General features: G+C 44.8%; 2 protein-coding genes across 4 annotated transcripts; one reads left to right on the top strand and one right to left on the bottom strand.

Moving 5' to 3' along the window:
• Positions 1–1,930: 1,930 nt before the first annotated feature.
• LOC123427611 lies at positions 1,931–3,969 on the top strand. Of its 3 annotated transcripts, none has more exons than XM_045111690.1 (3): positions 1,931–2,084; positions 2,758–3,299; positions 3,417–3,969. In XM_045111690.1, exons 2-3 carry the CDS (start codon positions 2,760–2,762, stop codon positions 3,711–3,713), a joined length of 837 nt encoding a protein of 278 aa, XP_044967625.1. In that variant the 5' UTR covers positions 1,931–2,084; positions 2,758–2,759; the 3' UTR covers positions 3,714–3,969. The 3 variants fall into 3 exon arrangements, with proteins under 3 accessions (XP_044967625.1, XP_044967626.1, XP_044967624.1); XM_045111691.1 differs by having other exon boundaries at positions 1,934–2,084; positions 2,797–3,299; XM_045111689.1 differs by lacking the exon at positions 1,931–2,084 and having other exon boundaries at positions 2,329–3,299.
• Positions 3,970–4,153: 184 nt separating this feature from the next.
• LOC123427610 (probable potassium transporter 11) lies at positions 4,154–9,674 on the bottom strand. The gene is made up of 9 exons (XM_045111688.1): positions 8,517–9,674; positions 7,722–7,947; positions 7,064–7,309; positions 6,914–6,964; positions 6,420–6,686; positions 6,284–6,336; positions 6,089–6,203; positions 5,727–5,981; positions 4,154–5,476 (listed from the first exon to the last, which is right to left on the bottom strand). Exons 1-9 carry the CDS (start codon positions 8,634–8,636, stop codon positions 4,431–4,433), a joined length of 2,379 nt encoding a protein of 792 aa, XP_044967623.1. The 5' UTR covers positions 8,637–9,674; the 3' UTR covers positions 4,154–4,430.
• Between the last annotated feature and the right edge of the window lie 4,786 nt (positions 9,675–14,460).

Genomic DNA, 14,460 nt, shown 5'->3' with positions numbered 1-14,460 from the left:
CGGAGCTCGGGCGGAGCCCTGCTGAGATTAGATCACCACCAACCTCCGGAGCGTCGTCACGCTACCGGAGAACTCATCTACCTCTCCGTCTCTCTTGCTGGATCAAGAAGGCCGAGATCATCGTCGAGCTGTACGTGTGCTGAACGCGGAGGTGCCGTCCGTTCGGCACTAGATCGGAGCGGATCGTGGGACGGATCGCGGGACGGTTCGCGGGGCGGATCGAGGGACGTGAGGATGTTCCACTACATCAACCGCGTTTCTTAACGCTTCTGCTATGCGATCTACAAGGGTACGTAGATCAGAAATCCCCTCTCATAGATGGACATCACCATGATAGGACTTCGTGCGCGTAGGAAATTTTTTGTTTCCCATGCGACGTTCCCCAACATTAACATCTAGAAAAAACAATAAATGTTAATTAAACGACAATATCTCCGGTGATATTTTCATTGCGAGCATTAGCATGGTAGCAAAGGGACAGGTATTGGGGAAATTGAACTGGACAATTCGTATTTGGTAAATCCCGAGGGGTAGTTGCTGCGACACTTCATCTCGGCCAGAGCCCACTGAAATTCGGCGGTGAAGTTTTCCCGCGAGTCGAAGCATAGATCAGTATAGCTAACATATGTACGTACAAGCAACAAGTAAATGTTAGAAGCTAAACTGCAATTGCACAAATGGTATAAAATACTATAAGATATTGGGATGTGAGAAACCTCGATTGTAAACATCATCATCGTGCATTGTGACCCCTGCGTAAGTACATGAAAAGGCATGTCAACTACAACAGGGTTAACATCCTCCAAAAATATCTAATGGTAAGTAAAGGACAACTTCTCTAGTGATACCTTCATTGTAAAGAGTAGCACGGTACCGAAAGGACATTGTATGCTTTATCTTAAGCGAGAGTAGTGCGTTGTAATGGGTCCAATCTTGCGGTGCTCAGTCCCGGTGATAGAAAGGGACATGACACGTATTTGTATTGCTGTCATTAAGGAAAAACGACGGGGTTTATTTACATTAGTTGGATTTACTTCGTCTACATCATGCCATCTTGTCTAAGGTGTTACTATGTTTTACTTAATTCCGTACATGCATGGTGTATAGCAGTCGATGAGTAGATTAATAGTAGTAGAGGCAGATAGGAATTGGTCTACTTGCTTACGGAGGTGGTGCCTATGGATGTATAGTGTAAACCGCACCCTGATGTTACCGATACCGTGATAGTGAAAGCCTTATTTATGAGAGATGGAGTTATATTCGTAAATCTACGCGGGTTTTGTCATGTGGTGCTCGAGACCGATAGTCTAGAGGTAGTGAATCTGTAGAACACTTGTCGTAATAGTTGTTTCAGCTCTCCTTTGAAATTGAAGAACTATCTACTAGTTTCAGTTTTTTTTTATAATTCAACATGTAAGATCAGTCAATGGTTCAACTCACCTTTGTGCAAAACGTGTTTGTATGGTGTCCGGTACCGAAAGCTGGCCTAGGAAAACACCAAGCTTTGTGACTAGTAGCCTTTTGGTTGACTGCTCAGCAAACGCTTTCTTTCAAATAAAGCTCTAAATTCCATGTAAAAGAGATGCATGGACGGCTTGATTTCAATTGTCATACAAAAATCGGACACATGGTGTCGTATGCATAGCAGTGCTCCTCCCAGTCCAATTGCCTTTGGGGCATGGGGCTGTGACAGTGTGCCAAGGCAAGGATCATTTGCATCGACACCCCTGGTAGTATTTTCATTTGACACTGGGGTCCAGCAGAGCAGCACGATCACCAAGCGCGCGTCCCCTCCCCTCCCCTCCCAGCGGCTCCGAAATCTTCAAATCGTCTGCGCGGGAGAAAGGGGAGAACCGCGCCCCGCCAAAATCCACACCAGCCGCGGCACACCCCGCATGATAAAAGGGGCGAAGCGGGGGAGAAATCCCCCACATTCCAACCGCAGAAGGAGGGTCTAGGCCAGGGTTCAGGCGGCAGTCCAGCCGGAGAGAGGAGGGGGTTTCTGCTGCTTCCCGGTGTTCTCGCTCGCGGCGGTGATCCCGCCCGCCGCCCTTGCTAGGAGCCGTCGCGCCTTCCTCGGCGAGGTAAAAGTTTCTCCGATGGCGACGATTTCCTTCCTCCTTTTTGCTTTGCTTTGATGCGGTTATGCTGAAACATGGCGCCACCAGCGATCACGGCTACTGGTTAGGGAGGGATTTCATCATGCCAGTTGGTTTGGAGAACATAGTAATGGCGATTAGTACTGATCAGGGAAGAATGCCACCACGTGGCTTGACTAGGAGGACGGATGAAATTGTGTTTGAACCTATTAGCTGCCAAGTTGTAGGAAATAGAAAAAGGATGCTCCTTTTGTGCGTTTTGGCGAGTTTGTGTACGAGTAAGCTTTCCTGGTGATGTGATTACTACTCATTAGGGAAGAATGCCACTATGTCAGTTTTTCTTGAAAGATGTCACCATTTTCAGTTGAATTGGGGAACAGACGGATTGTGTATGAACTGATTAGCTACGAGGTTGTAGGAAACAAATAATATGATCTCTTCTTTTATGCGTGTTTGTGACTTTGTGTGGCATGGAAAACATGTAGGACGAACTTCTTTTTTCTCTCTCTAAACTAGAGGTTGCTACTGCTAGGACTGTGATTGAGGGATATCATGGATGGCCGATATATGTATGTCGATATGTCTAATCGGAATTTAGTTTCAGAAGAAATTTCACAAATGTGGAAAATAGTTCATTCATACCTCCATTTTTCTACAGCCATGTCGATGCCAGATGAGTTTGTGATATTTCCTGCAGAAGGAAAGATTTCCAATGGACCTGAGGGCGCACTAGTGAGTCCTGATTGCCCGTTTCTCGTCAGCCGGCTGCCAGATCCGCTCAACAAGTCGTTCGAGCAAGTGCGGCGCTGGATAATGCAGATGTTCCAGTTGAAGGATGAGATGCATGAGATCACTCTACAGCACATTCTGTATGTGAGGAACAATCCCTTGGCTCCTCCTTCCACCGTGCTGATTGATATCATAGGGGACGATTCCTGGAAGGCATTCCTGAACGTGGCATGGCGCCATGTTGGAGTTTTCAGACTGTTTGTCAAGTGGAGTGCCAAGAAAACAGCCTCTCTTTCCAAGGCAGTCGCCAGCAATGCCACACCGGTCGCAGATGAAGACCCTGCAGTGACAGATGAATCTGATGATGATGGAAGCTGGCCAACTTGCAAGCATGATAAACCTTGCACCATCGAAACTTCATGGGACCGTCAAGATCCGGGGCGAAGGTTCTACCGCTGCCCTCTCTTTATGGTGAGTTTCCTTTGGAAAATGTTTACCATACCAGGGTCCTATATATATGTACTGCTCTGAACCATCACTGCATTGATCCGCAATGACTATTTCTTTCTTTCTCTTTGTTTCTGTTAGGATCCGAAACAGGACTGTGGGTTCACCCAATGGCTGGACAAGAAGTTCCCTGAGAAAGCGACCGAGCACATGAACTACCTCACCGACAAGGTTGATTCACTTGAGCAGCAGGTCGGCAACCTCAAGTGTGAGCTCGAGGAACTTCGTCGCCGCCACCAGAAAACATCGATTGGAGAAGCTGCTGTCAGTCATGGAGACAAGTGCCCCTGTGGCAAGATCCCTTGCGGCGTGGCTTGTTGCAACCAGGATGAAAAGCCGCGCCCAAGCCAGATTCGTAGATTGGCTAAGGCCAATTAGCGCTCAATATGTCAAGTGGTTTGTGATCCAGGCTAGTTTCATTTTGGGAGGAAGATCTTTTGTCCATTTTCTGGTTCAGTCATCAGCAACCATCATGGCCTGGAAATGTGATCAGTGGTCTAGCCATCTATGTAGTTTTATCTGTTAGCTATCGTGGAACTCCTTTGTCGCTGAATGCAGATAGAATACGATCATCCTGAAACTATGGTTTATGTAACGTGCACTGCTTAAATAGTTTGACCAAGGCATTTTTGCATTTTGCATGTTCCTTTTTCCACAACATCTGTACATCTATCTCGCTGTCACATCTAATTTCGCCATACTGGAAACATGAACCTTTCCAGCCAGCCACAAAGGTGACAATTTTTTTCAATAAAAACAAAGGTGACAACTTGGAAAGTTGCAACTACTTCTGAATCCATGATTTGCCAGTTAGAGAATTTCCTAGGCAACTATCGCAATATATGATCCCTCATGGAAAGAAAGCATCTGAATCTTACATGTTACAACACAAAACATGAACGTTTCTAGCATGAACACTGCCTGAAAGATGCAGAGTGCAAAACAAAATCTGAAGCTATTCCCTATTTATATTCTACGACTGATAAGTTTCCTATATACATTTTAAAGCAGCCAGCCCCTCTCTTCCCTCCAGAGAATGGCACATCAGAGCTTTTTGCTCAGAACCCAATACAAACTAACATCGGAAACGATGTTTCAGATGTAGTATATTTGCCCAACATTAAGTAGGCTCTCATGAGGAATATTGAACATCACACTGTTCTCCCTGCAGATCCTCCTCATGAAGGCATAGAAGTAATCTACAGCAATCTTCTTGATGATCCCTGAATCTCTCCGAGCGCGCACAATGGTGTTCCCTAGGATGTGCACAACACCAGCATCCCTGCACCGGTTCAAGAACTCCACTTCGTTGCTGACTGTACGGTTGGTTTGGCTTGAGTACGTCAACAGATTGTTTACCCCGAGGGGTGACTGCACTGGCACAATAGAATCCTGTGATGAGTAGCTAAGGTCACCATTGGAGCACATTGTGTTGGCAGTTTTGTCTGCCAGAAATGCAGTGTTGATCGACCCTTCGGTCCTCTGCTCTGGTAAACTGAACTCGTCGGAATCTGAATAACCATCCATCATGCTCTCGAGTCGGATGAATAATGTGAGGCAGTCAAAGAGCATCTTTTCAAAGTCATCATCTTTCTTGTGGAGGTCTTTATATCCATACCTTGCAATACAACGGAATATATGGAAGTTCTTCGGCCCAATCCTCCTCACAAGGAACCGCTCCTCCACCGGGACGGTGTAGACCGGAAGATACTTGACACAGACAAAGACAACTACCGAGTGGATAGCAGGTAGGTTGGTGATAAAGTGGGAGAAGATGTGCGGGACGCCACTTGCCAGCTCAGTGTACACAAAGCCGATCCCTGGAACCCTGACTAGACCAAGGCTCGGACCGAGACCAAGGATCCAGGCCATTGACACCTTGCTGTGCATCTCAAATTCATACCGCTTTACAGTGCAATAGTGCCACACATACATGATGACGAAGAAGGCTATCGCGATGACAAGCGGGACCCAACCGCCCTGGTCGATCTTCAATATGCAAGCCCAGAAGTATGGTAGCTCTACCATCAACGAGAGCACAATAAAGGTGACGACAAGAACCCAGTGACTCTTCCACACCAGCAGCATTATTGGTACCATGAGGAACGTTGTCACTAGCATAACTATAACCACTGCAGTGCCTGCTCACACAACAGAAAATGTCAATTTAGAGTTATCTGAGACATGCAGCAGAGATTACATCATGAAAATTCAGCGGCAGTTCTTATTTCAGGACAATTTCATTCTTCTATTAGCAGTCACTCTTTCTATTATAAGGTAGCTTTCCTTTTAAATTGTCTGCATGTAGCTTTCCAAGCTTAGCAATATATACTGCACGGTGTTGCAAACAGGGAATGCACATAAAATCCATATTTAAAAATTAAACCATACCGTATGCACTTCCTATTTGGCTTTGGTTCTTGAATCCAGCAGTCACAGCAATACAAAGAACCAGGAGGAGCCAGTTGATGTCAGGGATATAAATCTGCCCAAGAAATTTCTTCGAGGTGTGGACTACCTTCACGCGGGGAAAACAGCCTAGTGCAAGAGCCTGCTTTATTATCGAGTATGTTGCAGATATGGTGGCTTGACTTGCAATTATTGCTGCAGCAGTTGCAATAACAAAGGCTGGCCAGTATATGGCATCTGCAATGATTAAACATCTCACTATGAGAACCATATTACATGCAACAACAGCACTAGTATGCACCGTCATTATGGCTACGGACTATGCCAGTGTGCTCAAGGAGGACCTGGAATGGAGCGATAGAAAGCGTCATTCACATGTTTCTTGTTGGCAATTATATAAGCTGCTTGCCCTGTGTATGCTAGAAGAAGGCATGGGAATACAATGCAGGTGAATGCGATCTGCAAATAGATGCTTTCACTTTAGGAAGCCCACATTTGTGTACAGATAATATCACAATGACTCAAGGAAGACATGTTACCTGAATGGCCAACACAGGAAAATGACATAGATCTGCAAATAATGCTTCAGTTCCTGAAGAGAGAAGGAAACATTTTTCTGCATGTCATACGGGTTCTATTATAAATTGATGGAAGTTAATTTCTAAACCGCCTGACCTGTGATGCTAAGCATGATTCCTCCAAGGACAGTCCAGGTGTTAGAAGAATTCCCTCGCCTTCGGAAATAACGGTATATATAGACTGGATTGTATGCTTTTAATACAGAGCTACCATGCTTGTGTATGTTCAGTGCTCCGACAGTTCCAATTAAAATGAACCAGATGAGAACCATAGGTGCGAATAGCCATCCAACTTTGTCTGTACCATAGTGCTGCATGCTGAATACTCCAATCAAGATGATCACGGCAACAAGTACAACGATATCTGCAGATGAAAAGAAAATCAAAGATGAATCCAGTTGACAGCATGGATTTATGCAAAAGCTAGAGTATAAGGGTAACAGTATATATGATACCATAATCAAGGCATAAAACAGATGTGAATTGCACTTGACTTCCTTTCATCGTTGCAGTGATATGATGCTTCTACATACTAACCTACTTGAATAATTTATAGAAGTTACAGTGTGCAAGATTGAAAACACAAATTACCGGTGCTCATGTTTGGATTTTGAACTTTTATTCCACCTGATGCAGAAAGAACTGTGAAACACAAAAGGATAAATCAGACTCCTGGAAATGTTCAATTTACTCACACAAAATAAAAATAGATGCTGACCATGACTTGAGAAGAGATTATACCTGATATAGCAGGAGTAAGGATTCCATCTCCAATAGCTGTACAGGTACCAAGGAGAACAAGAATAAGAAGACAGTTTCTTTTATATGCGCGTGTTTCCAGCCATCTCTTTATTTTTGCTGCCAATGAGTTCTCCTCATAAGTTTGCCGACTATATGTCGTCAGGTCCTCGTCAGTCTTGTGTTGGTTGGGTATAGTGTTGATCTTTGCATGACGGCAGAGTAGTGAATATAGAGCAAGTGTACCACCTGCAAGTTGGAAAAAAGGTAACCACCGCTGAATTAGTGCAGGCAAAGTTATCAAATCAAGTAGTTACAGAACTAAGCATGGAAGAGTTGTTTCCAACATTGAGAAACAGTAAAATGATCTCAGACTAAACTTTTCATAGTTTGAAGAAAATGATCTCATGACTAGAAAGGCATTCTGTTAACATATTCACCTACCAATCTGATGGGGAAAAGAATGCAGTGTTATACTAGTTGCCACTTATAAACTTCATAGTGTGCTTGGTGTTGACTAATGTGTAGAAACAAATATTTGAGATGTATTGCAGTCGGCATTTTCTTTTTTGCCAAGTACAGAGCAGATCACAAGAAAGACCGTCTCCTTGAAGGTCTAGCCAGTACAATACTTGGACCTTATGAAGATCAACTATCTCACCTTGACCATTGTCATTTGCCCGCAAGACGACAAAAACATACTTCAGAAGAGGGATGAGAGTAAGGGTGTAAATGATCAAGGAAAGAGCTCCAATAACATCCTCGTCGTTGTCTACTCCATGAGGAAAGGCATTATAGAACACATACAATGGTGATGTGCCCAAGTCACCAAAGACCACCCCAAGGCTCTGAAACGCGAGCCGCAGTAACAGAAGTGATGAGAATTTCTGGATCAATGGAAATAGCAGTCAGTATAAAATATCCTGATTTAGTTGCTTAACAACTTCAATAATAAACAAACATTCAGTTTCTTTTCAAGAATACACAGGCATTTAATTTTGGAACTAAAGATTCTTCTGCTAATTGTTTCATCGAAGTGGAAATGCAAAAAGAAACTTGGATAAAGCAAAATCATCTCACTTTTTGTTTCTAGAACACGCCTGGAAGCATGTCATTTTCATTAAGAGGAAAGCGCTAAAAGTAGCTATTTATTCAGTTACTCGGTAATCCCAGCATCATCCCAAATTAAAATGGTAATCCCATCATACAAACTAAACCAGATTACTTCATTCCCTACAGATGACAAACTGACATGTTGAAGCAGTACAATCCACATCAAAGTAGCACATCTGTTCCAAATGTTCTCAAAGCACAAGCTGCACAATAAGATGAACTGATGACATGCAGAGGCCAATTTTACATTCTCTGAAAATAACAAAGTCTTGGCATCCAAATATATAAATAAATGAACTGTAAAGTAACTAACTGAAGAAGAAGAAGAAGAGAAACGTCAGACCTTTTCTCGGTACATGTTCTTGAGCCTGGTGGCTTCCTCATCCATGGGCTGATCAAGGTTCTGATCCAGTTCCCACATGCCGCCCCTGTTCGTCCCCTCGCTTTCGGATAGCGACGCCATTGATCTCTTTTGACCCCGACCACAGCTCTCAAATCCTCGCCAAAAACGACAGTCCCAAGGAAGAAACAAGCCCTCCACTTGCAGCCCTGGCACCAACCAATCCGAAGACCGGGTTCACGGATAAAAATCCACCTTGAAGCAACAGGTCTTGATCTCCTCGCTCAAAGTTCGGCCTCGAATCTCCGCATCGACGCCCCCGACCCCAATTCTTACATGGACGGAGGCTGCCCGGAGCGAAGAGCCGCCTCGGCCGGTCTGAATTCCGGGGGGGCGTTTGCAGGGAACAGGAATGGAAGCACGGAGCGGCAGGAATCACAGCGCAGGGACTCCTCTGAATCTCAAGGAACAACCGAGATCACCGCTGAAAAATCCACAATCCCAACCAGCCGAAAACCCCGACCTTTCTTCCCCCAAGAAAACCTCCCCGGGACACGGGCAGCCGCCTCGACGGCCGGGCCCCGAAGCGGCGAGACGCGACGGGACTCCTCCGCGGAGGGAGGAGAGGTTCAGCGAGGAGGAGGGTGGCGTTGGCAGAGCGGGAGGAGCGAGGGACGGAAGAAGTGGCAGGAGGAGGACGGGAGCGGGGCATATGAGGACAGCGTGGGAGAGGAGGGGAGGAGGAGGACGCTGGTGGGCGCCCACTAATTTGGCTTGGAACTTAACCGATCAAAAGCTCCAAGATTTGGATGGTAGCAGCAATGACAAGGAGGAGAAGGAGAAGAAGAAGAAGAGAAGAGAAGGGGAGACTGACCTCAGGGCTCAGACAGCATTGCTGACCCATCACCCCCCTTGGCCCTTGCCTGGCTGCTTGCTAATCTACGTGCCAAAGTACTGCAGCACCAAAACTGCTGACTCCGACGTGGAACGGCACATTACTACTTGATGCTGCTGCTGCTGCTGCTTGACTGGTTGGTTACAGGTTCTTAATCTAGTACTCTTGGTGCCACTTAACTAGTGTTACCAAACAAACCCAGGTTGTTACCCTCATGTTTCTTTCTTAATTAGCGGTGGTAGCTGCTGCTGCCCCTAGCCTAGTTTACCTTGACGCTAGCTGCTTCGACTGATTAATTATAAGTAGAAGCAGCATCAGCTGCTAATCTTTCTGATTGGGAGATCCAGGGCTGTCACTTTGTGTGTTTAATAAGCACTTCTGTCAGCTAGCTGCTTAATCCTTGTCTGGTGGCAGTGGCAAGTGGGCACTGCCCAGGTTGCTGCTGGTGGAGCACCCATCCCGCTCGCTGCAACATGCAGTATATCTGAATATATTGTTTGTTCCTTGACTTTGTTGATTCGTTTATGGCATTTTTTTATGCGGTATACGGAGTAGGATCTTCGTCTAGTAGGCCGCCCTACATGCATCACCCCATGAGCCAATAGCTGATTAGCAATCCAAGTCCAACTTCTTTTGTTTCATTCTTTTATTTATTTACTGCAAAATCATCATCTTTGAATTCAAAGTCTTGTTGCTCATGTCCTTATCTAGGCACTTGTTGTCAGTTGTAAAGGACAAAGATAAATAGTACTTCCTCCGTTCCTAAATATAAGTCTTTTTAGAGGTTTCACTGATGAACTACATACGGATGTATATATACATACTTTAGAACGTAGGTTCATTCATCTTGCTTTGTATGTAGACACTTAGTAAAATATCTTAAAAGACTTATATTTAGATACGGAGGAAGTAGAAGATATTATTAAGAGTTTCATCTGCTAATATTCGCCGTCGGTGGTAGCGAATGGGCGATTAGCACGCGTCCTAAACCGAGACACACGAGATTATAGCGCGTAGCTTTCAAGAATAATTGATTGTGGTTTTCTCTAATCTTTTCTAGTTAGGTGGACAGCTGGGGTTTTCCCCGTGTGGAAACACCTTTAATTCAACGTTTCTCGAAGAAAAAACCAAGTTTGTTCATGATTTTTGAATGTTTTCTTGTCGATGCTATCGCTGCCGGTGAGGACGACTCGTGTGTCACGTCCGAGTTAACTCTGGGTGAAAACAGCTCATATAATTGTGAGAATCTTCCATTGCTGGTGCCATACATATTCTTGAGCGAAAAACACGCAGAAAAAAACAAGCAAACAAGGGGGAAAGCGGTGCAATTATGCAAGGGGATTGGAACTAGATGCAATTGTAATGCTAAGAAAACAATAATGCGAGGGGAATTATGCTTGAGGAACCGATGCCCCGTGACTTCTGTTGTTGCCCCCAAGTGATTCACCACCACTAGTGATTAATAAAAGAATCGCACACTAATAATATATGATTATCTTGTTTGAAAATGCTGATCGTCTTGTTTGAAGAATGGTATCCCTATATGAATATTTTAAAGAAAACGGCCCTCCATCCGGATATACATGCATGGATCATGGATGTCATGCCACGGGACAAGAAGCTGTGGCTAGCCAGCTAGCTCAGCTAAGCTGGGTGGCAAGGTAGGTCGTCGCTGGGGTGGGACAAGGCCGCAACTAATGAGCAAGCGGACACACACACACGCATGGGTTTGGGTTGCACCACCCACGTCACTCGTGTCCCCACCCCCACCGGAGAACTGGGCCTGGCTAGCGTGCGGCTCATGGTGATCGAGTTGGTTGACACGACGACGCAGCTGCACATCACAGGGTTTATCCACACAATGGATAGATAGATGTGGAGACTACTAGCTAAATGGCGCTTCTGTCCCTACTGTACTGTTCATGCATGCCTTCCAGAAGGGTAGAGGAGCTAGTAGGCAAATAATGGGATGAGCACCTGAAAAGTCATGGTGGCATGGGCGCACGGCGACACGGCCGGCCGCCTATTGATTTGTGTACTGGCTAGAGTAGCTAGGAAGGATTCGGGGTGAAAGTTTAGTCACAAGTCATGGACATTCTCATGGGCTCTCTGAATGTGTGTGTGTGTGTGTGTGTGGAGATGGTGGCATTTTCTTTCAGTTCAGTGGGTACAATACTATTCTCCGTGAGTGCACCACCATGCTCGCTTGTCATTGGCTGTCTCACTGTCTCAGGGTTGATGGAATGTATAAGGGCATCACAAAAGCGATCTCCAAAGCGGATACAAAATTTGTTCATGGGTTGGTTCAGATCAGTCCTCGGCCTATAATGCGATGGTAGCCGGCCATCCAACCACTTCCCTTAGTTGTCGCTTCCTATTTATTTTTAAAACCATAACACTTAAAATAATTATTAAAAATAGCACAATTCATCTATAAATATCATTCATATATCGAGATAGCCGGATGTTTAACAAGATTTTTAAATTCATCAATTCCGAATTCAAAGATACTCGAGTCTTAATCGACAGATGTCGTCTCACACATACTGCCGTTTGAGCTCCATCCAATAATATATGTGCGTGAATGACCTTTCCTCGATCAAGTAGTACATCACCTAAGCGTGTGCATGCTATACTACGTGTACAATAATATTGAGTGAATGAATAATGAATTAACCAACATGTAGAGCAACAATAAGCAAAACTTACTATCTCCATGGTTAACGAGCCCAATGGCCACATTGTTTCCACTCGGTGAATCACACGGCAACACTTCATGATGGAGTAGCAGAAGGTGTACCATCGATGTGATATCGGCTTCACGATGCGTTCATGGATGATAGCATATCATACGACATGAAGTTTTTTTCTCATGAAACGAAGCATGCACATGCTGCAAAAGACGGAGCCCCTTGAGTTTCTACCTACAAAGTTCGCAGATACGACCAACCACACATCACACAACAACTCATCCTTGATCATTAAGTACTCGAACATCAAAATTCTAGGGAACAACAAAAATTCATCAGAAAAGCACAATAGCATTTGACCGAACATCCATCGGTCGTGGAGTCCGCTATGGACGGGCTGGGCGGGGAACGGAGGGTACCTAGCTACAAATGAATCCTGGGTGAACGACGACATAGTCCAAGACGAGCATGCACGCTGGTGGCGGCTGCGTACATCCGATGATTCTTGGGCGATAGCCGGAGAGGTACAATGAAAGCATCAAACGAGGAGGATGCGGATGGAGGCAAGGGGGAGCAGAGCGGACTGAAAGAAAAGTGAACTACGAAGAAGATTTCAATGGAACGGGGTTGTCCGAGTCCTACATGACGGTGGTCTGGACTTCTGGAAAGCCTCCTTTTCACAGTTTGCAAGAAAACTATCAACCGGACACGTTAGCGAACCAATAGGGGACCGCGAAGGATGACAAAATGTGTTCGGACAGCTTGGCTTGGACCATTGGGGACAGTATGAGGTTCCGCATTGCAGATGCAGTAACATTGTTTTCTCTCACTCGAGCCCTGCTCTCCTCCCTCTCTCTCTCTCTCATGTCTCTTTTCTTTTAAAGAAAAAACTCCTATCACCTTTTTGAAAAGAAAATCTCACCAGTGTGTGTGTATGTGTCATAGCTATGATAGTGTGTGTGTATGTCATAGCTATGATAGTGTGTGTATGTGTGGTCATTTTCACTTTGTTCTCGGTGTTGTGTGTGGTTATATTATAAGCTATCGTGTAGCTTGGTGCGTGCTGATCAAAGTAAGCCGTTTGGTCTTAGTGGAAGGACTGGAGGTGTCGTATATATCTTATTTTTTTCTACTGCATGCACCCACACAAATTCAAAATAATTAAGCAAGTAAATATCTTCATCGGAACAGATAGAAAGGAGAGTATGTGGCTGTAGTTTTCTCCTTGGAACTTTTACCTAACTGCACTTGATCTTCCCCAAATAAAAAGAGAGAGAAAAGAAACAAAATGCATTCTTAGATCTAGACATGATCGATCGTTCTGCAGCCAGCTGCATTAAGATCGATCGTGTCCACATGCCGCAGAACATCATTAATAATGGAGAAGAGGACCGCCTGCTTGAATGACAGCGAGGGCGCACCTAATTTTTATGCCCACTGCTGTTACTTTTAAACACTCATATAATGTTTCTCAAGTACCATGGTTACTCGAGATTCCTTGCCATCTCAAGTTCAGCATTACACGACTGCGAGTACGATTTTCATCAAATCCTATAGACAGCGGAAATCCTATATAGTCCTCGTGAACGAAATAATGTGCCGCCTTCTTGGATTTACCTGAATATCTACCCATATTTTTTTTTCCAGAAAAGGACTATGATCTTCTATTATAAAGATTCATCGCAAGTACAAAAGCTCCAAACATAAATAAAATTATCGTCCCTAGACCGCCGAACGGCCATTCTCAATCTCATCGTCAGACTAAGCCGTCGATACGTCACTGTCACCACTTCCATGCCGGAGCCGGATTGATCTTGTCGATGACAATTGAGAAGTGGTGCATGTATCTCTACGGACCATCGCCGAGAGTCGTAGTCATTGTCATTGAATCCTTGAATCGATTCGAATAACCTGGAAACCAAATCTCATCGTCGCGTATGCACTACGAGAAACCCTAACATCATCGAGAAACCCTAACATTGCCACCGAGGAGTTGACATGAATCTACACTATAACTCCATCTAACCCGTCCTTGCACACGGACTTGAGAAGAATTGGAGCCCAAAAAACTTACTTGAACAAGAAACAACGTTATTCGTCCGAGTGTCACCCTAGGAGTACTAAAATACCTAACCTATCTACTAGTCGGACTTGAGGCATCAAAATTTCTCTCCAATAGGTAAGGATTTCCTAAGTGCATCCCCAATACGACCCTCAAATCGTTCTGAGAACGTCTGAGTTGTCCAGACTCACTCTGCTTTCCAAGATGAGACTCATCTATTTGCACATGTGTCTGGATGTCCTGAATCCTATAAACTGGACGCAAACTAGGGGGAGCTTTGCGGTCGTCCGAGCAACTCCC

This window comes from Hordeum vulgare, chromosome 2H, assembly GCF_904849725.1.
Source record: "Hordeum vulgare subsp. vulgare chromosome 2H, MorexV3_pseudomolecules_assembly, whole genome shotgun sequence".
NCBI lineage: Eukaryota > Viridiplantae > Streptophyta > Magnoliopsida > Poales > Poaceae > Hordeum > Hordeum vulgare.
This window is presented reverse-complemented; position numbering and strand designations above follow the sequence as displayed.

Bases quoted from the DNA above. Each gene is read 5' to 3' on its own strand.
- LOC123427611 (XM_045111689.1), top strand. From the start codon at position 2,652: ATGGATGGCCGATATATGTATGTCGATATGTCTAATCGGAATTTAGTT. The intron at 3,300-3,416 runs GTGAGTTTCCTT...TGTTTCTGTTAG, and splicing joins ACCGCTGCCCTCTCTTTATG to GATCCGAAACAGGACTGTGG.
- LOC123427610 (XM_045111688.1), bottom strand. From the start codon at position 8,636: ATGGCGTCGCTATCCGAAAGCGAGGGGACGAACAGGGGCGGCATGTGG. The intron at 7,310-7,721 runs GTGAGATAGTTG...TCCAACTTGCAG, and splicing joins GGCAAATGACAATGGTCAAG to GTGGTACACTTGCTCTATAT. The intron at 6,965-7,063 runs GTATAATCTCTT...TGTGTTTCACAG, and splicing joins CCTTACTCCTGCTATATCAG to TTCTTTCTGCATCAGGTGGA.